Below are 23007 nucleotides of genomic sequence, written 5' to 3' on the forward strand. Positions count from 1 at the left end.
TCGGAATTCCAAAAAATCCTGATGCACCCCCTTACAAAAAATGAAAAAAATTTTCAAAAATTAAATATTTCTTTGAGTGATGGGGATCGTTAGCAGAGCTCGCCAGCTGCTCAAAACAGTCGGTCTTTTCGCTCTACGCCTTGATTTGGCTAAGCTACGACCAAAAAACCACCAAAAAACAGATATTTTTCGCCAAAATCGGAATTCCAAAAAATCCTGATGCACCCCCTTACAAAAAATGAAAAAAATTTTCAAAAATTAAATATTTCTTTGAGTGATGGGGATCGTTAGCAGAGCTCGCCAGCTGCTCAAAACAGTCGGTCTTTTCGCTCTACGCCTTGATTTGGCTAAGTTACGATAAAAAAAAACTACCAAAAAACAGATATTTTTCGCCAAAATCGGAATTCCAAAAAATCCTGATGCACCCCCTTACAAAAAATGAAAAAAATTTTCAAAAATTAAATATTTCTTTGAGTGATGGGGATCGTTAGCAGAGCTCGCCAGCTGCTCAAAACAGTCGGTCTTTTCGCTCTACGCCTTGATTTGGCTAAGTTACGATAAAAAAAAACTACCAAAAAACAGATATTTTTCGCCAAAATCGGAATTCCAAAAAATCCTGATGCACCCCCTTACAAAAAATGAAAAAAATTTTCAAAAATTAAATATTTCTTTGAGTGATGGGGATCGTTAGCAGAGCTCGCCAGCTGCTCAAAACAGTCGGTCTTTTCGCTCTACGCCTTGATTTGGCTAAGTTACGATAAAAAAAAACTACCAAAAAACAGATATTTTTCGCCAAAATCGGAATTCCAAAAAATCCTGATGCACCCCCTTACAAAAAATGAAAAAAATTTTCAAAAATTAAATATTTCTTTGAGTGATGGGGATCGTTAGCAGAGCTCGCCAGCTGCTCAAAACAGTCGGTCTTTTCGCTCTACGCCTTGATTTGGCTAAGTTACGATAAAAAAACTACCAAAAAACAGATATTTTTCGCCAAAATCGGAATTCCAAAAAATCCTGATGCACCCCCTTACAAAAAATGAAAAAAATTTTCAAAAATTAAATATTTCTTTGAGTGATGGGGATCGTTAGCAGAGCTCGCCAGCTGCTCAAAACAGTCGGTCTTTTCGCTCTACGCCTTGATTTGGCTAAGCTACGATCAAAAAACCACTAAAAAAGGAGCATTTTTCCCAAAAATCAGAATCCCAAAAAATCCTGATGCACCCCCTTACAAAAAATGAAAAAAATTTTCAAAAATTAAATATTTCTTTAAGTGATGGGGATCGTTAGCAGAGCTTCCCAGCTGCTCAAAACTGTCGGTCTTTTCGCTCTACGCCTTGATTTGGCTAAGCTACGATCAAAAAACCACTAAAAAAAGGAGCATTTTTCGTCAAAATCGGAATTCCAAAAAATCCTGATGCACCCCCTTACAAAAAATGAAAAAAATTTTCAAAAATTAAATATTTCTTTGAGTGATGGGGATCGTTAGCAGAGCTCGCCAGCTGCTCAAAACAGTCGGTCTTTTCGCTCTACGCCTTGATTTGGCTAAGCTACGACCAAAAAACCACCAAAAAACAGATATTTTTCGCCAAAATCGGAATTCCAAAAAATCCTGATGCACCCCCTTACAAAAAATGAAAAAAATTTTCAAAAATTAAATATTTCTTTGAGTGATGGGGATCGTTAGCAGAGCTCGCCAGCTGCTCAAAACAGTCGGTCTTTTCGCTCTACGCCTTGATTTGGCTAAGCTACGAGCAAAAAACCACTAAAAAAGGGGCATTTTTCGCCAAAATCGGAATTCCAAAAAATCCTGATGCACCCCCTTACAAAAAATGAAAAAAATTTTCAAAAATTAAATATTTCTTTGAGTGATGGGGATCGTTAGCAGCGCTCGCCAGCTGCTCAAAACAGTCGGTCTTTTCGCTCTACGCCTTGATTTGGCTAAGCTACGACCAAAAACCTCTAAAAAAAGAGCGTATTTGCCAAGCATTTTTGACAAGATATATACCATTTTTTTTTTAATTTAGATTTAGTCGTAACTGTCCTGGGCTAGCAAATTCAACCAATTTGAGACACATTTTTTTCGCTTATTTTAATTGTAATTCATAACTTGTAATTTATTGAATTAAATTAATTTAAAATTTAATTAGGGATTATTTTTTCAAGATTTGAAGCAAGCGGATTGCAGTTTTTTAGTGATTTTTAAATGTGCCCAGAGATGGCCAAAGAAGCAAAGACAGCCTCGTTATTTCATATGCATAAATGAAATTTAAGAGGGCTAACCACAAGCGGCATTGGAGATAGTTGATGGCCGAGACAGAGCGCAGTCGGCCATGGAAATCAATTAAAATGCCTCGGCTGGCAAGGTCCTGCGCCAGGATGGGCTGGCTGCTGCACGGAGTTGCTCGCTGCAGGACCTGCAATCAACTATCAATGCACATGGCCGCAAATGTCTCAAGGGCAGTGGCCGGGGGGAGTGGGAAAATAGATGGACCTGGAGACAATGTGCAATCTGTAAGCCGTACGCTCGGCGGGCTGGGGGCGGGGAGAGCGCCCTTCGGTGCCCTGGCAGGTTTTACAAAACCACCAATTTCGGTCAGGTCCCCTCGGTGCCTCCCCGTGGCATGTCAACCCCTCCAGGACCCGGACTAAGTGACAATAAATACGAAAGTTGGGCCATCGGCAAAAGAGTTGTCAATGCAGCGTCCGACGTTCTCTGCATGAACTGCATTCTGATGAGTCCCGGAAAATGAGTGGGGAAAAGCGGGAAAGCCGGGAGCGCACACCATCAAATTATGCCACACTCAATTGGCCCTCGACTGCGGCAGCCAACTTGGGTCCTGCCCTCAAAGGCTGGGCTTTTGTGAATTCCCAATGGCCGCCGCATCAAAAGGTTCGCAGTCATGGAACCCAACTGGAAAGTAATAAAAGTAGTAGCAGTAAAGTAGTGGTAATAGTCATAGTAATCATAAAAGATTACAGTAGTAAGTTCATTTTGTTTAATCAAAAATTGGAGCCGATTACTACTTATACTGTAGGTAAACATCAATTTTTGTTAATTTAAAAATATTAATGTTTATTTTATTCTTTACTTACTTTATTGATATTGCTGTTACACATATATACTGTTAATAAAAAACATTTTTTTATAAGTTTAAAAGTATTATTGGTAATTAAATTTTAATTTATTTCATAACAATTTAACTTATTTTATTGTTACACACATTATTTTATGAGGGTTCTTTAAGTACTGCAAATATAAATCGATTTTTCTAAATTTAAATACATATATGTTTATTTTATTTTTTTGTATAATATTTTTATTGTTTTAATTGTTGGTTTTTTATTAATACTTAATAATAAAAAACGTGTTTTTGTAGTTATATATTGGGCTATTATATTTTTCTATATATTTGCATAGCAATGGTGATAGACTCGCTAAACAGTATAATGCCGAACACAAAATATATAAGCTTGGGTAATTTCCAATGTGTGGAATTACCCAATCCTATGCGACACCCTTGATATTATTTTATTTTAACAACTTTCTTTATGGCCCATAACAAAGCATCCACTAGACTATACGAGTGATCGCAATCGTTTAAATAAACAGACTGCCGTTTTTATTCTATAATCTTATGCCACGAACCTCGGCCAGAAGCTTTGCATGTTGACCTTCTTGGACTTTTGATATTTTTGGATTGTAATTAAAATTTCACAATACATATGTATTTTTTAGTTGCTTACATTTAATATACACAAGAAGTAATCGTGACAGATGTTGGAATTGCCTATATTTCATTGTCTGACTGGCAAATGAAATATGCCGTGTCGTAGCAGCTAAAAATATACATCTCACTGCTCCAGAGATATACGCAGCCCCTGGAGTGGGTGGGATGACCTGAACCCCATTCTAAATATGTGGCTAGCTTGCCGGAAGCTTCCGATCTAAAAGTTCCCGGCTCGTCTAGATCATGGATGCCAAGGAGATAATAGGTTTTTGGTTGGGTTCTCGCTGTAATGGCCTTAAACTCATCCTTGCCTTTAATTGACGCCAAATGGCCGCCCATTTCACGGCATGCGATCCCAGCGGCTATTTGATTTAATTTAATATCATTTTCAATATAGAAGTACCTCGAACCGATCCGTTGAAACTTCGGGGATACATCCTGGAGTTGTCTTTCCGTCCGACTCGGTTTCAACTCCAAGAACTCATGGAAAGACTTGTTCTGGTCATCCAGCTTTTTCTCTACGGCCAGGAGTAGTCCCTCCAGTTTTGTCTGCACCCGCAGGAGTTTGCCTTCGATGGTGTCCAGCAGGGCCTTGGTTTCCGTCATGTTTTCCGCCATCGGCTGCACTTCGGACTGGTAGTATCCACCGCACTGATTTGCAGGATCGACCAGTTGGCAAAAAGGACCTCCAGCAGCCAGAGCCGGCAGCGATCCGTGCAAATCGAGGACGACTAGGACGCTGCAAGCAAAAGATACTAGCTTCATACTTCTTGACAAACTGCTTTAATTCTGATGTTGTCCTCGGTATAAATACAGTGCCATGGCACCAGGCTGATAAGGGGCATGTTAGCTTATCATCGAAAGAAAAACATCTGAAGCAATCTTATCTATGGAAATAATAAAGGCCGCAGGCAGATCAATGCTGATGACTTCAAGAGTTTATGACCAAGAATAAATTTGTGGCTGGTTAGGTTTCCAAAATGGTGGCAGGTGAAAGGGCATTTATAAAATTTTGAACAGATGTTCTGTGTGTAACCGCTCTTGAAAACGGTAGAAAATTACAAAATATACATAGAACTCAGGAACGCAGAACACAGGGTTAAATATGGCACATGTGGTGGTGCTGGTGGTGGTGCTGGTGGTGGTGCTGGTGGTGATGGTGGTGGTGATGGTGCTGGGGATTTTTCGTGGCACGTGTTCTCCATAATTGGGGACCCTTAGTCCACATGGTGCACCACACCACCGACGTTCCCCTCGCCAACGGACCCCTCGTCCTTGACGGATCCCTCGAGGTCACGCTGGATCGGCACTCCGTTGCGCATCTTGATGATCCTCCGCTTGTCGTCCTTGCGGCCACGCCCCCTCAAGGACTTGACGGTGAGGCCCAGGACCACGCAGGCCACGGTGGCCGCGCCCACGCACATCAGAGCCTTGTGGGCGGGGCGCAGGTTGCCCAGATTGTTGCCCAGTCCGCCCAGTCCCTTGGGCGAAAGTCCTTGCAGCAGGCCCAGCTGATCCGTCAGGTTGGACAGAAACTTTGAGTAGTCCGACATCTTGAATACTGCGGGGGAAATCACCAGTCACTCTTCAATAAATATGATAAAAATAATAATACATTTTTTAAGGTCATTAAACTGAACTAACTATTTTATATAGCATTTTAATGCCTGATCGCTGATTACTCGACCCCTGAGCCCCTGAGTTGTAGATGCCAACCTGAGCCAATTTCTGGCCACATTTGTTTTATTCGCACACCTCTCAGCAGCCCTCAGAGCCGCAAACTCATCCCATCACCTCTCTCGTTGCAGTTCATCCGGTCATCCAAGTGCCGAATCAATTAGTCGGCGCACCACTTGGCACTGATGTCCAAATCGAGTGTCACGTCGAGGCCTCGCCCAAATCAATTAACTACTGGATTAAGGACACGGGTAAGTGTGTGCGAGGGCCGTCTGCCCATAGCCCATAGCCCATGGCCCGTAGCGCATATATATACAGATGGACGCATATAGATATCCCACTGCCCAAATGGGCAGATGGGCACATACATCTATGCAGATGCCGGGCTGCGGGGCCGAACGCATCATTACTCCAACATCGATTCGAATCGAATCGCTCGGCATTGTCATTAGTCAGTTGTCAGATTGCGGCACGTTCGCTCGTTGCAGGTGCTGCAGCGCGGCGGTGCAAGTCGGGGATTCCGGCAATCCGAAAAGGAACAGAAAACTGTAGAGCAGAACCCCAGCCCTCTAGCCTAAATACCCTAAGGTTTCCAAGCCTTTAGTGGCTTTATTCTGTGCTCCAAACTCAAGAATTCGCGGCCCATTTGCCAAAAAAAAATATGGTTGGTCCGCGAATTCTTGAGATTTTCGCTTACTTCCCGTTTTTGCCAGAAAAACAAAGTAAGCATTTCTAGGATTTGCCCATAGCAAGCTTTCCTTAAGTTGTCAATCAATAAATATTCTTAAAAAATCAAAAAAAAATGATATACAAAAATATTTTCTAAAGAATTCACGTAATCATAAATATGACTAACAAAAATTTCCAAAGTATGTCTTAGGAATTCGCTGTGTAATGAGGAGTTTTAAGTGTTGAAACTGAATATTTAAATACAAATTATTTCGTTTTTCTTAAAATAAATAGGCAAGACCGTACTCAGATCTCTTTAGGCGCGACTTTATATATAGGCGTGTTCGCGGTAACACTGATTCTTAAAATTTCATTATTATGCATTGTATTGCATTGACTTACCCAATACCGTAGAATTTCCTTCGGGAAATATTTTTACTTTTTTTTAATATTATTTTTCAATCGAAACTGGTTGTGATGTGAGCTACAGCAGAAAATATAATGACATCAGGTTGTTAGGAAGTCTGACGTTAGTCAAGTTTTGGTTCACAGCCTGCTTCATATCAAACACACAATTTTCCTAAATTTTAGGCATGGCAGACTGTGAAAAATTGTAGAATTTAAATAAAACATATATATGTTGGTTTTAACCACCCCTTAGGTGAGATGATTGTGACGTCGGGCAAGTACCATGTCCAGGAGAGTTCGCAGTCCATGTACGAGACCAAAATGTCGATGATAGTCAGGAAGTTCCAGAAGGACGACGTCGGATCCTATCGCTGCATAGCCAAAAACTCGCTGGGCGAAGTCGACAGCAGTATCCGCTTATACGGTGAGTTTTTTCAGCTCCTCCCCCATTAAAGGGTACCAAATGCGGGGCCTACAGCAGGGGTAAGCAGGTTAGGGAACTGTGCGGCTCAGAAAACTATCCAAATTTATGTTAACATAAATTTAATTATTTGCTTAAATCAATTGTTGATTGTATCAAAATACAGGTGGTAATATATTTTTTTGTAAAAATTTAGTTACATACATTTTTAGTTATTATGTTATTACTAAAACCTAAAACAAAAATATTATTTTATTTTAAAACAAAAAAATTGTTTTTGTCTTCCGTAAATAAAATAATCATTTTTTTAGTATTTTAAATCTCATAAATAATTTTCTATATTCTATTTATATTATTACTCACCTTACATTTTATTTAATTTATCTCGGAATTTGCTGGTGAGTGCTATTTGCCTGACCGCCGCTGTGGAGCCTCGAATTCGCGAAATGGGACGTATTTGCACCTTTGTTTCAATTACATTTTCTCATTCGCTCCTTTGTTTTTCCATTTTATTTTTCTCCCGCTGCCTTTCAGAAATCCCCGGACCGAATCGTAATAAAAATCCGCTGAACGGCAGCGGAAAAGGCGGCGGTGGCGGCGGGGCGGGCGGAAGCCTGGATGCGGATGCCAATGACATTTTGAAGCAGAAACAACAAGTCAAAGTCACCTACCAGCCGGAGGACGAGGAGCTGCAGTACGGATCCGCCGAGGATTTCGAGGCGGAGGGCGGCGAGGGCGGCGGGCTGACACCGTTATCGCCGCACGTTTACTACACCAGCGGCAATAAACCGGCCACACATAAGCCGGGCAACTCCGGCGGCAATCAGCATCAGCATCAACATCAGCAGCACCACCATCACCACCACCACCAGCAGCACGGCGGGGCGGGTGGCGGCGGCGGTGGCGCTGGCGGTGGGCCGGGCCAGCCAGGTGGCGGTGGGTCGGGGTCACCAGGTGGCGGCGAAATGGGCGGCATCACCCGCAAGCCGCCGCCATATTACGGCGGCAATACGGAAGTGCGCGGCCCCATCGACAACAACGAAATGAGCTCCGGCTCCGGCGATTCGCGACCACTGCGTCGGGGTCACCATCTGCCCCAGCTCCTCTTCCTGCTCCCCCTCTCCATCCTGCTCATCCTGCCCAGGAGCTGGCACTGTCGACAGCCGTTCTTAATGGGCTTGTCGACCCTGTCCGGCCTTCTGCTCAGCCTTTTATAATACGCAGTCTAATGGACTCACCGGCACATTCAGCAGCGGACTCAACAACACACGGATGCGACGAAGGAAAAATGGGTCTGAAGGGGCCCTCAACAAGACAGTCATCGAGCGCACACCCACGCTCAAGCGAAGTGTGTAATACTCAGTCTAGGGATGTCCACAATACTTTCACCAACCCAGAAACACAAGTGTTGGAGTACCTAAGTAGGTTCAACAACGAAAAACAACACACATTTTGAGGTTTGTAATTCTTTGCACTGCAAATCTTCAGCAACACTCCCAGTCAGAGAGCAAAGTCCAAGGGACTGATTATTCACCAAACATTCAACAACATTGGCACCAAACACTCAACAACACTGTCACCAACAGTCTTGCAGTTTCGCAGTCATGTGCAAAAGTCCAAGGGACTGAATATTCAACAAACATTCAACAACGCTTCCACCACACACTCAACAACACTTACACCAACAGATGTTTCAGTGTGTCGAACCTTCAAGGGACTGAGCATTCACCAAACATTCAACAACACTTTCACCAATGGTCTCTACACCACGTACTCTCAACCATTAAGAGACACAAACAGAAAACACACATGTTGTAGTAGCAAATGTTAAATTGTTTATAACATAAATGAAAAACAGAAAAAAAAACAGGGATGGTATTCGGAGGCATCCATAAATAGTGAATGTATTTAACGCAAGAATTTCTAGTGTTACCGAAACAATTTTAAGGGGGTTGCGCAGTTAGGTAATCAAAGCTAGCCAAAGGTTAAGCGGTACCCGAAAGCATTTACAGTGTATTAAGCACTGAGAGAAAAGTAAAGCCCAATCGAAACAACTGCAATTTTTTTTCCTAGCATAAGATAACTCTGGTTCCATTGGAGGAAAACACTTGATATTTATTGCTTTCAAGTCAACAACTTCCGCTCTATTTGTTATTAATCAACCCTTTTGGGCTGCCCAACTTCTTGTTGCTTTTCTCATTTAAATCTTGGCGGCCGACACACCTTTTTTTTTACCAATTTCCAATTTCCCAAACCGATTTACAAAACTTTCGAAAGGTCAATTAATATGGAAAAGTAGGACAAAAACAAAGGCAAACTTTTTTGATTTGTAGCAACAAAAAATGATTTCTTTTACTTTTCGTTTGTTATTCGTTAATTTGGGGTACTTTTGACTGACTTCTGTTCATTTGTTCAACTTTGATTGACACTTGTGGGGATCTGGAAGGGGATGGGACTCTATAATAAATAGACTTCGAGACCTTTTTTTAAATTTATTTTGCTGTGAGCAGATTTGTTAATTGTGTTTCTGCTGTGCCTTTAGATGTAATTAAATTTCCTATTTTTATGCAAATGATTTGCACACAAGCTGCGCTGCCTTTTAACCCCTATCCCTGTCATATGCCGCCCTTAACCCCTGTTTCACCAACTATTTCTTGGTGTATGCCAAAACTTTTGGTTCCTGGTTGTCTTATTTTTCAAGTGCTTGCAGCGAAGTGCTGCTTTTTTTGTTTTATTATTTTTATTTTTGTGGCAACGTCTTGTGTTTTTTTTTTGGAAATGTGTGTATGGCAGCTGTGGGGCACAAGTTGTGGACACAGAAAACTCTCGGCTCCCATCTGCGTTGCATTTGCTTTTGATGAATTACTTGCATGTCAGTTAACCACACACACTCGCACACACACAGCCACGTTTTTAATGAAATGAAAACTTTTTGGCAAAGTGAATTTCATTGTAAGCAGCCCCCCAACCATCAAACCCCAAACAATCCTCTGCCAGAACTTAAAACTAAAATGAAATAAAAAAAAAACGGGCGACGAAGACAGCTTCAAATATACAAAACCGCCAAAAGCTGCCACTGATGATGATAATAAGACGCTGACAACCGCAGCAACAGCAACACGAGCACAGCAGCAACATCAGCAGCAGCAGCAGCAGCAACCCAAAGAGACATGTCACCAGCAGGGGCTTTAGTGGGTTAACAGAGGGGGTCAAGGGGGCCCGAAATGTGGGGGTGTTTTGGCCACGTTGACACAAGTGTTTCAAATTACACAGGCCCCCAAGAAAAGGAAGCCAAGCAGCAATGTACAACATCGAGAACTAGTCAACCGGCAGCAACACTTTTCCTGATGTTCGCTGCTGTGCGCGTTGATGTTGCTGCAGTTGCTGCCGTTGCTGCTGCTGCTGCCGTTGCTGCTGCTGCTGCCGCCATTGTCCACTGATGATGTTGTTGCTGCTCGTGTTAGTGTTGCTGTTGCTTGTTTGGCAGTCACCTCATGTTGCCACAGGAAAGCCCTGCTAAGCATTTGCATTTTCTTTCAGTACTTAAAGTTTTGCTGGCCTAAAATATATTTAAATATATGTTATACAGTTTTTAAAAAGCAAAACGAAACAGATTTTATCCTTTTAAAAATCTTTAAATGTATTAAGGGCTTCCAAATATTTTCTCTAATTAAGGAGTTCCAGATTCCCCCTCAAATTCGGTGGTATTATTTCTATTAGAATTGCAGTTTGTGGCCCTTCAGCTAATTCTAAGGCTGATGTTGCTGCGGGGATGCTGCTGCTGCCACTGAAGTTGCCGCTGCTCACATCGCTCGCATTGTGGCAGCAGCTTCTTTTGTTGTTATCCTGGCCACACACACACACTTGCCGCCTTAAAATCGCGCATCCTTTGTTGTCCTTTGTTGCATTGCGTAAATAGCACAACAAATATAAATACACAGCAGCAATATTGCCAGACAAACATGCACAAAAGGACAATCACACAGGGAGAAAATGTTAACAGTTGTAATCAATTTAGGAGAATTTTTAACTTGGTCAAAGAATGCTGACATTTATATATATTTGTTTTTAAATTTAAAAATCTTTATTGTATTTTTTAAGCATTAAAATAGTATGTTTATAGCCATTAAAAAAAATAGGTAAGTTTTATTGGATTAAATACCAGAATAATTTAAACTTATATTTATATTTTTATTTTATCACAAAATGGGTAACTTCTATTATCAGTTTTATTTATAATTTTAAAATAATTTTATTTAATTTACGATTTTAAATAATTTCCTCTTTAACCTTTTTCTTTTAAATATATTTCTTCAATCATTTATTTTCGTCCCAGCTTGGGCACACATTTTTCGCCAGTGTACATGTGCATTTTGCTGCTTATGATTGTTATGGAGCCGCAGTTTGAGTTGTTTTTTGGGGCTTTCCGCGACACTTGTAATCAAGTTTTCCCGCGCACAATGTTGTGTGTGTGTGCGTGAGTCCTGCCGTCTCCTTCCCTCCCAGTGCTGCCCACTTTTGTGGGCGGCGGAAAAGCGACGCGTTGAGTGGGCGTGCCGGGGGAAGCGCTTAATTGCTCTATTTGATGCCGTCAAATTGTATTTTAATTTCGCATTTCCCTTTTTATCATTCCTGGCTGTGACTGCTGCTGTCTTTAAATTGCCTTTGTTTCGGAGAAGGAAAATGGAAAAGCCAAGCGAAATTCGTTTTAAGAAGTGGGAAAGTTGAAAGTCACAAGGGTTTAAGTGGTTGGAAAAATAGTTTTAAAGGAAACAGATATCCCTAAATTATTCTCATACTATTTTTAAATACAATATGGATTTTTTAAATGGCGACTTAAATATCTAGCATATTTTTCTTGTCTTTTTTTTCTTTTGCTGTACTTTATTTTTTAATATAATATTTGTTTACTATTTCTGAATATTTTTAGCATTTCAACTGCTCACCTGAGTTGTACCTTAAACACCCTTCCGTGAGGACATTTCCTGGTCATCCCTATCCTGAGTGATATCCTGGCCCTCCTTCATGCTCGTCATATTTTTGGGGCCATTCTTTCGGGGTTCGTTCTTTTTTTCCAACCGCCTTTGTTTTACTGCGGTTTATTGTGTTATGCAGTGTGGCGAACTTGTATCTATTTAAATTTTGTGTGTGGCAACATGTTTATTTTATAACCCCAAGGCAAGAGGCAAGTGCAGGGGGAGTTCTGGGAGTTTGCTTCATGTTTGACGGAAGTTTAATTGAATACACCGCTTACTTGACGGTGGGCGGCTGCTGCGAACCGGGGGGCGTGGCTGGGGGAAAATGTAATTGTGTGCGTGTGTTGGCCGCAAAACATTTTCCGCATTTTCCGGGGGAAAGACGGGACAGCACAGCTCGCTAAAACAAATGGCAATCAAGTTGAATTGTTACGCACACACACACACACACACCCGCACATAAAGGGGGGCGGGGAAATCGAGGGGGCGGGGCCGAGGGATAATACGTAGGGGAAAATGAGAGGAAAATATGTATAGGGAAAATATGAGCGAAATAAGTGCGGAAGCTGTCAGCCGCTGGCTGAAATTTACTCAACTTTTTTGATTTAATAATGAAATGAGTGTCGGCTTGAATATCCCCATTATAAGTGTGTGTTTGCGTGGGGGGTGTGAGTGTGTGTATCCTCTTATCCTGGCATCCTGGTAAATGGCTTCGCTTTGTAATGTCTCAATGGCTGACAAGCGACTGTCGAGCAACAGCTGGCTAAATAAGTGAAACACTGCTGAAAACACTACTGAAAACACTCGAAGAAAAATTCGTTGATCTATTTTCCATTTAATGCTAAAATTATTAGATATCCAGCTTAATAAAATTCTTTTTAAAAATCCTTTCAATTCTTTTCTTAAAGCTTTTCAAAAATAATTTAAATATATTTGAACGTATTTAAATTCCACATAAAATTTTTCTTTTCCTAATCTTTTTCTTTTATTTAGAATGACAGTACTTTCACATTTTAATTTCCAGTAAATACTTTGCAAGTCTCTTAAGACCCTTTTTTTTTATTATTTAAAAACCTTTTTTAATATTTTTGAATAATTTTTGAATTAATTTTATCCTGTTCTTCTGCCTTTAAAAATAACTTAAATATATTTCAAAACATTTAAGATCCCCATAAATTCTCTCTCTGTCTAATCTTTTCCTTTTATTTAAATTGACACTACTTTCACACTTTTATTATTAGCTTTTTAAGTCACATAAAACCTTTTTTTTTTGAATCCTCTACTTTATATTTTTAAAATATCCATTCAATCCTTTCCTTCTAGGCTTTCAAAACTATTGTTATAATAATTTTAAAAGTATTTTAATTCCCTCTAAAACCTCTCGGTGCCTTTTATTTACATAGTTGTCAAGGAAATCCCAAATAAAATGATATATTTTTTCCACTCGTTTCTTCAATTTTCTCAGCCACTTGTTTGTTTGTTTTGACTGCTCGCAGGCCCCCATTTTTCTCTGTGTTCTTGGCCAGAGCAAATAGCCCAGCATCTAGAGAATTTTTGGCTTGCAGCCGTATCTTTTCATCAGTTGATGATGATGATGACTGCCGGGCGGCCGAGCGAGAAATAAAATTAAACAAATACGAGATAACAAGCCACTCCAGCAGCAGAAATTCAATTACAGCTGCTTCAGGTTGCCGCTTGCAAGTTGCAAGTTGCATGTGGCATCTGCTGTGCGTGCGTGTGTGTGTGTGTGTGTGTGTGTGTGTGTGGGCAGCACTCGAAGGACTAAGGACGAAGGATTCCATTGCCAGTTGCCAGGGCTTGGTGCTGCCCGCTCGGACCCCAGGACACTTGACACTGGACCCCTCTGGCCACATGCTCGAATTGATTTAATTGAAATTTTATTCGACTCCTGCCCGTGCCCCATTGCGCAACAGTTGTCCTGCTGCAGGACCTTTGTGCATTTGTTGCATTTTAATTAAGAGCCGCTTTGTGCTGCCGCTGCAACAATAAAACCAAATCTAGCCACAAAATCTAAGCAACCCCCTCAAGTTTATATCCATGCGGCCGTAAGGTTGTGTTCAAAATAATAGCACTAATCGAATTCGTTTTGGATTTTCCCCTTCTATAAAAATACGTCAAAATATAAAAGAATATTATTTTTAATTAGTTCTTGAAGAGGGATTGGAAAAATGTTTATTTGTATGGCCTACGAGTTTTATGGTACATAAGCTCCCTCAGTAAAATCTTGTTTAACCCCCCGTAACCCCTATTATTTTGAGCACAACTGTCTTTAACCCTTTTGTTTTTGGTTCGTGTATAAAGCAAAGTAAGCAAAGGCTAAATTTGTAATGGAAATTTGTAAAAAACAAAAACACAAGGACATATATGGAAACGGAAATCATAGTTATACAAATGGACTCCACAAGAATCGGAGCCATTAAAGGTTGTTCATATGCTAAGCGGGATATATCTCTCTATATGGTACTGTACTTATATCAAAAAAAAAGAAATCGAAATACACAATAATATTATGTGCCATTATAAGCAGACCTAAATGCTGAACGAAAATAAATAAGATAAACTAGAGGAAATGTTATAGAATCCTGGACTCCTTCGACTTCTCACATTCTGTATATAGTTTTGTTGTGGCTAAAATCCATTCCAGTGTGTCATAAACTAAGTTCTCATTGCGTTGCTTTTGAATTACACCTACTTTAAGCCTAAGAAATGTATATAAGCCAGCTCATAAAGACAAGTTAAAGCTAAATTTAAAGTGTATATAGCCAACGAGGATAAACTGTAATGTGTATTTAGGATGGATTTAAGTATCGATCAAAGACGTTCACCCGAAAGGAAAAAACCAAAAAACTGAAGCTTAATCAAAGTTCTCTCGATAATCCCCCCTGAAAAAAAAAAATGGAGAGCCGCTCTATATAAACCAGCAGTAAACGCATAAAGTAAAGTATATCTTATATATATAATAAATAAACAAGCATATATATACAAGACAAATTATATATATTATATGGTAAACGAACAAATTCTACAAATAAAGGACAAAAATATATTTATTAAAATTAATCAGAAAGTTTAAATTGCCCGGGTTCGGGTCGCAAGTCAAAGTTTGGGCCGAGGAGTTGTAAAAGCACAGTTTTGCATATGGCGAGGGGCGGTCGAGGGGTTTCAGCCAGCTAACAACAGGCAAGACAAGGCGTCCGACCAGCTGCACCAACAACTTTCCCCCGCCCACACTTACATAGCTGATATATATGTATGCATCTATATCTATGTACTCTCGTACGTATCTGGATCTCTCACTCAGAGGCAGGATATCCGTTTCTGCGCCGAGCGGAAGTTGTTGTGAAAATAACACAGCAAATAACTTTTGCCACCGCAATGAGCACTGCACTGGGGGGCTGTCCTGAAGTCCCCCAGCCCACCGCCCGGAAAATCCTTCGAGCTTGCACACACCCAGGAAAACTACATATATTTGTCATGGGTCCATCTGCAGTTGCATCAACTGGGCTGACATTTATAGTCATTATGCAATAAAGCCTCAAGAAGTTATTGAATCAAAATCATGAACCTACCAGAAACGGCAAGTTTTTTGTGAGTAAAAGTTGAAATACTAAATTTCATTTTCTCCTTCCCATTTTAAACTAAAAGTAGGTTTTTAACTCTAAATTTCCATGGGTTTTTGAGTCTTTTTTTTGGAGTGGCGGAAATGGTTTTAAATATATTGTAAAAAGAAAAAAAAATAAAGTTTTGGATACTTTTTTTCCCTCCAAAAATGGTTATACAATTTGATTAAATTTAAAATATAGATTTGTTTTTTATTTAGCTTAAATAAAAAACTACAAGAATTTTCATGCTTTCAAATTTTTGATTTTTGTTAACAATTTGTAAATTACCATTAAATATAATTATATTTTCTATAATTAAGTTTAGCTGCCCTTTAAAGAATCGGACTTAAAGCGAACCACACCTCGACCTCGATAAGCAAATTTTCTAATCATATTTTAAATACTTTCACTTTCAATCAGTGCTTTTCCCAGCCCCGCCCCCCGTGCGGCCCGCCTTAACCCTTGACAGCCGTTACGGAACTCAATGGGCCATGACCGACCGCAGCCGTTGGCCAGAATAAAATGAAACAAAAATTATGCGGGGCAGAAGGAAAAGTCAGGAAAAAGGGGTAAGGGTACACCAAAAAAAAATTGCTACTCACTTTGATAGCTGAAAATAAAAACTTATAATTTGGGACTATCCAAAGCTATTTAAATGAATATTTTATCAGAGTTTTTTACTTTTTATTATAAAATAAATATTTTTATTACTACTATATGTTTATTTCTACATTATTTTTCAATAAAATCCTTCAGGTTTCTTTTTATTTTTTATATAAAAGTCAAGTTGTAATGAGGAAATTTTCGTTTTAATTGATTTTCCTCTCCCTTTTACAAATAAATATCTATACAAAATGAATTTTCCCCTTAGCTTTTCTCGCTGTGCAGCAGCCGCAGCATCTTCGCCATCAGAAATTGACTTTTAATGAAAACAATTGAAAATTCTCGGTGTCTGTGTGCCGGGTCCCAAAATGTTGTTCCATGCGAAAGCCACGGGGGGTTCTCGTCTCAACTGGCGACTGCTCGCAAACGGCTGGCCAAGTGGCCGAAACTGGCTGCGGTTATTAATTTCAATTAAAGCATTTAACCGGAGCGCCCACCGCCCTTTGTTTGCCCAGCCGACATTAATTAAGGCGAGAAAATGCCAGAGTTCCTGCGGGAATTTCCAGGCCATAGGTGCCATGTTATTCGATGGACTAATAAAGTTGATTCGAGCGAGCCTTTCAGGGCCATCAGGCAGGGCTCAAAGGAGCGCCGAGGATCTGCCAGCTGCCTGATAGTATCGTATTTCACGAAATCATCAAATTAGCCAGTCAGCAGCAGAGACTGCAGCAGTGCCACCAGCATTTAAAGTCCGCCAAGCAAACGGGCGGGTAAACAAACAGATGCAAGGCGGAAAATCGGGGCGGGGGAAGCGGAAAAGTAGTGGGGAAAATGCAAGAGACCGTTCATAGGAAGCAGACAGCAGACGGCGATAAGAGAAGGAGTCTGGTCTGGCCCGGCTTTTCGGTTTTCGCTGGCCTGGGCAGCAAACTAATGCCGGGCACTATGTAAAGCACGAGAGTGCCTCCAGTTTATTCTGGCCAATTTAGACTGGTATTTTGCACTTGGTTGTACATAATATTAACCAAATTATTTACAGGAACATAATACATTTATTTATAAAGTTTAAAATAACATTTTCGAGGCTTTCGAAAACCTCTGCCCCAGAAACCCAGGTGATAGCTGTACAAATTCCCCATAACTTTTTCATTTTTTCCAGCTCTCTGCCCCTCGCTCCCCCCGAAAAATAATCGAGAGAAGAGTGAGCCCGAAAAAAACAACGTTTTTAACCTTTAACCTTTGCTTTCGGTTGCCCGGTTACACACACACACACACCGCCGCACCTTGTCAACTGCTTTATCGATACATTTGTTTTGTTGTTGCTGGACGGCAGGACATCGGCGGCTTAGTTGGCAGTAAAACCCAGAGGCAGGCGGTCCTCCTCCGTCGGCAAAGGAATCGTTAAAAAGGCAGCACCGCGCCAGCAGCATGGTGAGTAATAAGTTGTTAAATCGCATCAGCGAAAGCAGTGCATCCCTATGGGCGCACTGCTTGGCCAGCAGCTTCCGCCTCCTTGCGATTTCCGATTTCCGCTTCCGTTCCGTTCCGTTGCGCCGCGCCCCTCAGTCTCGGCTCCTCGGCTTTTCAGTTTTGCAGTTTCAGTTGCACTGCAAGCGGCGCATTCAATTTTTCATGCCAAGCCAGGCTGTTGCTGTTGCTGCATATACAAACTGCACTTGGCGAGTGGGCAGACAGTGAAGCCTCGCCGGCAACTACCCGCTGGCAAATAATTTTGTTTTCCTATTTCATTTTAATAAAATCAAAAAAAATATTTACGCATAAAGTGTGCATTTTATAAATTATTTCATTTTTAGGCTACCCAAACATCCTTCTTTGCTAATATATCTATTTATATATCCAAAAAATTAATTTCCGGCTTAAATAAAAAATATTTGAAGCCTGAAACCATTTTATAAATGAGGTTAAAAAAACTATAGTCCTAGTCCTATGAGATCCCTTTATTCATAAACTAATATAATATTAAAAACTCATTGGAAAATTAATTTTTAAAATTATGCCTGATAATTTAATGTTGGCACGCAGTTTTCGCCCTAGCGAAGCTGCACTCTGCATTTATTGCAGCCAAGCAGGAGTCCTTCGTGCCCCCCCGACTCTCGTCCTTCCGCCGGTTGTCTATTTTCGATCATTTGTTTATGTATAGACCTGCCCCCAACATGCATATACATATCCGCCTTTTTTTCCATCCGCCACATATATTTATATTTATATGTATATACACTTGGCGCCTTTGGACATGGCGAACGCGCGGTCGACGACGGGCGCAGGCGGCTTCGAAAATTTTTGAATAATTTGCAGTCATAAAATATGCAATAAGCCAGCATCCAACAGCCAACAGCTGTTGCGAAATTGTTTTGAAAGCCGCGCCATCACATTATTTAAAGCGACGATGGCAGCCCCTCCCGCTTTCTCCGCCTTTCCCCGCCTTTCCCCGCCTTTCTCCGCCTTTCGCCCACGTGAAGGGAATCGAATTAAGCGTTGTTAAAGGATTTAAAGTGCGAAAAATAGTTGCGAGCTGCAGACGACAATTGCGCAAGCCCCCCACCTTCATTTCCACCCTCCTGCGGGGAGAACTCATTCAATTTGCATAGACAAATGTGGAAATTCTTTGGGGCAAGTTCAGCGGCGACTTCAGCTTCTAGTTGCCAGCTCAGCTGGGGTCTTGGCTTTTCCTTTGATTTTTCAGGATTTATTTGAGTGAAATTTCAGGACTTGCAGGTTGTCTTTGCAGTGTTTATTTATTTATGCACTTGAAGAGATTATTATACTATCATATAGAAACAAAAATTGATAAGGTTCTATATTTTAATTAATTTACTGATCAGGGATTATTTGCTTTTATTTTATTAATATAAAACAAGTAAACATATATTAACTAGGTATTTCGTATAATATTTTTTGATAATGTCATGATCATTACTAATTTCTTATGTGATTTTCGAATGTGATTAACAATAAATTATTATATTATTTTCTTACAGCCGCCGAAGGGAAAAAAGGGCAAGAAGGGCAAGAAATTGCCAGGTAAGTAAAGCAAACTTAAAAAAAAATATAGATTATTTAGAAAAGAACTAAAATTAAATGGAGTTCTGTTGCCAATTTTAACTTTGAATATTTAAAGAAAGCCCCAGGCAAATAATGGCCACCCCTTTCGCATGTTAGATACTTGAATTTCGAAATTAGTGAGTCATTCCAGAAGTTGTCCTGGCTCCCCTTTAAGGACTCGGGCTGTTAAAGCCTCTCCCAGCGAGGAGACAAACGGAACAAGGACGAGGCCTGCCCGGCAATTCATTTTCGGAACATTAATGGCAGCAGGGTGCCACTGGGTAGCTGGGCAGTTGGGCAGTTGGGCTGTTGGGCTGTTGGGCTGTTGGGATGGCCGGGCAGCTGGAATGGCGGACATTGGTCATTCAGGGCAATTTAAAAAGGCCAAGCAAAACAATTAGTAAATAACGATAATCTGCGTGAGGCGGGTGGCGGGTGGCAGGCGCTGGAGGCGAGCTGTGGACAAGAAATGCCCGTTGCAATTGCTCTGGCGGAGCCTTGCAGCCCAAAAATTAAAAGGGAAAAAAAGGGGGGGCCAAACTGTCCACTTAATTTCCACGAGTGAGCACACTGCACTTTGCCCCGGCCCCAAAACCTCTGACCCCTGACCCCACGCCTCTCGCTGGCGCATCTAACGCACATAATTGTTTCTATGCCTGCACTGGGAGAAATATCACAAATGTACTACTGCTTAAAAAGTAAATTACTAGGATTTATTGCTATTTTAGATTCCTAATATATTTTTATTTATTTGCCAAAGCCAATATATTCTTAAAGAAAGGAGCACTTTTTAAATTAATTAAATTTAATTAGGTAATTTTATTTATCGTGTTTTTAGAACAATCAATATTTTAAATGCAAATAAATTTGTTGAATATTATTTTTTAATGCCTCAGTCAAACAAACAATTTTAAAAATATTTTTCGCTACAATGAAAGCCTTATTATCAAGGGTTTTTCTTACCGTGTGTTTCCTAGTTGGAGTCCTAGTAGTCCTGGTAGTCCTGGTCGTCCTAGTAGTCCCTCCTAGTACGAGTCCTGGCACCAGCCGGCCAACGATGCCAATTACAGAAAACAATTACAACACGGTCTGCTGCTGGGCCACATATGCGGGCAGTGGCTAAGGAAAAGGGGCGTGGCAGGGGCGAAAGTGGCGGAAATGGACAGAAGGGGAACCGGAGGGGTACCCAGGCGTGCCGCTCTCATTAAATGGCCATAAAGCCGGGAACCCCAAATATGCGGCCAAAAACTCTTCACTCAGCCACTTTTCACTTGCCCCAAGCGTGGGAAAATAAGAAAGTCAGGAATTAAACAATAAGCTTTAAGTGGCTGTGATTTTCTAAACGTAACATATAATATTTCTGTTTAACCTTCTTCAAACCCATTGCCAGTGCTCATCGATGGCGTGGACACCTCGGCGATGACCCGCGACCAGCTGGAGGCCTTTGCCCTCCGGCTGAAGGCGGAAATGGATCGGGAGCGGGAGGAGCGCAACTACTTCCAGTTGGAGCGGGACAAGATCCGCACCTTTTGGGAGATCACGCGCCAGCAGCTGGGTGAGTTTTACCGTCTAAGGACATGGGTAGTACTGAAATGCGTATCCTAGCACTACTCCCAATAGCATATCTTTGACCTTGGATGACTAAAACAGTAATTGTTCTCTTCAGATGAAACCCGCTACGAGCTGCAGCAGAAGGACAAGGAGATCGAGGCCACGCAGGACCTTGCCGACATCGACACCAAGCATGTGATGCAGCAGATGAAGCATCTGCAGTTCGAGAACCACAATAAACTGGGCGAAGTACGGGCTGAGGCGATGACCCAGCTGAAGCTGGCCCAGGAGCACCATGTCCTCCAGGAGAACGAGCTGCAGAGGGACAAGCGCCAGCTGCGCCGGATGCTCCGCGAAAGGATGGAGATGAGCGAGATGCAGTTGCGCCAAATGGAGGCCCACTTCAACGAGAAGCTGCTGTGGGTACACTCTCAAAAGCACTAACCCCTAAATTTTCAGTTCTTTCTTGAAATAAATTTGTAGTAAATATTTTTTAATATCTTATATTTTTTTAATTTAAAAATTTGATTTAAAAAATATTGAAGTAGATTAAAATAAAGTCTCTGAATTTATATTCAACTCTAGTGTACGTACTCTAAAAATATATTCAAATAATTGTTTCTAATTTACATTTTACGTTTTTGTTATAAGCTTTATTGCTAGTTTTAATTAATAAAAAGTAAGATTAATGAATGTATTGATATTTTTTTAAGTTTAAAGTCAAACTCAATAATGCCGAATGCATGTGAAATGTTGCCCTGCATTTCGAAGGCCTTCAAAATTTTGAAATAAATATTTTAGATTTTCCAAATTAATTGTTTTCCGCATCCTGGCAGGGAGCAGCGCATCACGTTCGAGCGCGAGCGCAAGGACAACGAGATGCTGCACGAGGAGAAGATGATCGAGCAGAAGGCCAAGCTGGACCTCTTCTACGGCACCCAGATGTTCGAGGTGGAGGAGCGCAAGAACCAGCAGATCAAGGACCTGCAGGACCACCACGACCTGGCCTTCAACGACATGAAGAACTACTACAACGACATCACGCTGAACAACCTGGCGCTGATCGGCAGCATGAAGGAGCAGCTGGAGCACCTGCGCAAGCAGGCGGAGCGTTCGGACAGGATCGCCGCGGACACGGCGGCGGAGAATCGCCGCCTCAAGGAGCCGCTGGAGCACGCCAACATCCAGCTGAACGAGTACCGCCGCAAGCTGGAGTTCTACGAGCGGGACAAGCAGCAGCTGAGCCGCCTCAAGGTGCGCAACACGCGGCTGGAGAAGAAGGTCAAGGGCCTCACCTGGGAGGCGGAGACCCTCATCCTGCGCAACGACTCGCTGGTGGCGGAGCGCGAGGGCCTCAAGGAGCGCTTCAACGACGTCATCGTGGAGCTGCAGCAGAAGACCGGGCTGAAGAATGTCCTGCTGGAGCGCAAGATCGCCGCCTTGATGCGCGAGGACGAGAAGCGCAGCATCGTGCTGCACGAGACGATCGCCACCTGTGCCCCCAACTTCGCCGAGAAGCTGACCAGCCTGGACGAGCGGGTGGGCAACATCGTGGACGAGAAGAACAAGATCATCCTGGACCTGCGCTACGAGGTGGCCAAGGCCCGCAAGGCCCACGACGACCTGCTGGAGACCTACGAGTGCAAGCTCAAGCAGTACGGCGTGCCCACCGACGAGCTGGGCTTCAAGCCGCTCAGGGATCGGGACCAACAGCAGTTATATGTTTGTGGACCAGCTGGCATAATCACGGAGAATAAGTAGGATTTTCTGCAGGAGTATCATCTAAGGTTCTATTACACAATAATTTCGAGGAGGAAAGGGACAATAGATCAAAATTCAAAGCCAAAAAAATACTAAAATACATCTATGAAAAGTCTTTGATCAAAAAATATCTCAGATTTAAGAAAAAATAGTAAAACAAATCAGAAAACTCTAGTGACAGGAAGTCTCTATTTAAAATTGATAATACAAAAAGATATACACCAGGAAATTCATAGGAAATTCTGGATTAAAAATAGGAATACTTAAATAAATAAGTTAAAGAAGAAACCAGCAGTATATACATGAATCTTGACAAATGGATATTCAAGAAGAGGATTACCTTAATATATATTTTTCAAAAAACAGGACCAAATATAATCATAGAATAAAAAGAGAGGCACGATAAGCCAGAATATATTTCATGATCAATTTAAGGAAAAAAAGCTAAGAAAAAATCCCGCTTGCAAAACCCCATTAAAAGTAAATTGTAAGTGCTATTCGGATCTTTAGGCTTACTAACCCAGATA

At 41.3% G+C, this 23007-nt stretch overlaps 3 protein-coding genes across 3 annotated transcripts in view; 2 read left to right on the forward strand and 1 right to left on the reverse strand.

Moving 5' to 3' along the window:
• Positions 1-9304, forward strand: part of LOC108025931 (lachesin) — a 30627-nt gene extending 21323 nt beyond the window's left edge. The window contains exons 7-9 of the mRNA XM_017096628.3: positions 5537-5656; positions 6736-6906; positions 7438-9304. Of these exons, the coding sequence (XP_016952117.1) occupies positions 5537-5656; positions 6736-6906; positions 7438-8120 (974 nt within the window). The 3' untranslated portion in view covers positions 8121-9304. The remainder of the gene's footprint in view (positions 1-5536; positions 5657-6735; positions 6907-7437) is intronic.
• LOC108025932 (uncharacterized) lies at positions 4649-6620 on the reverse strand. Its single transcript, XM_017096629.3, has 2 exons — positions 6477-6620; positions 4649-5289 (listed from the first exon to the last, which is right to left on the reverse strand). The coding sequence occupies exon 2, from the start codon at positions 5279-5281 to the stop codon at positions 4946-4948; it is 336 nt and encodes a 111-aa protein (XP_016952118.1). The 5' UTR covers positions 5282-5289; positions 6477-6620; the 3' UTR covers positions 4649-4945.
• Positions 9305-17230: 7926 nt separating the features above from the next.
• LOC108025619 (dynein regulatory complex subunit 4) lies at positions 17231-22709 on the forward strand. The gene is made up of 5 exons (XM_017096154.3): positions 17231-17536; positions 19105-19147; positions 20559-20723; positions 20835-21138; positions 21556-22709. The coding sequence occupies exons 1-5, from the start codon at positions 17534-17536 to the stop codon at positions 22478-22480; spliced, it is 1440 nt and encodes a 479-aa protein (XP_016951643.1). The 5' UTR covers positions 17231-17533; the 3' UTR covers positions 22481-22709.
• The last annotated feature ends 298 nt before the right edge of the window (positions 22710-23007 follow it).

The sequence above is a fragment of the Drosophila biarmipes genome, chromosome X (assembly GCF_025231255.1).
Source record: "Drosophila biarmipes strain raj3 chromosome X, RU_DBia_V1.1, whole genome shotgun sequence".
Taxonomy (NCBI): domain Eukaryota; kingdom Metazoa; phylum Arthropoda; class Insecta; order Diptera; family Drosophilidae; genus Drosophila; species Drosophila biarmipes.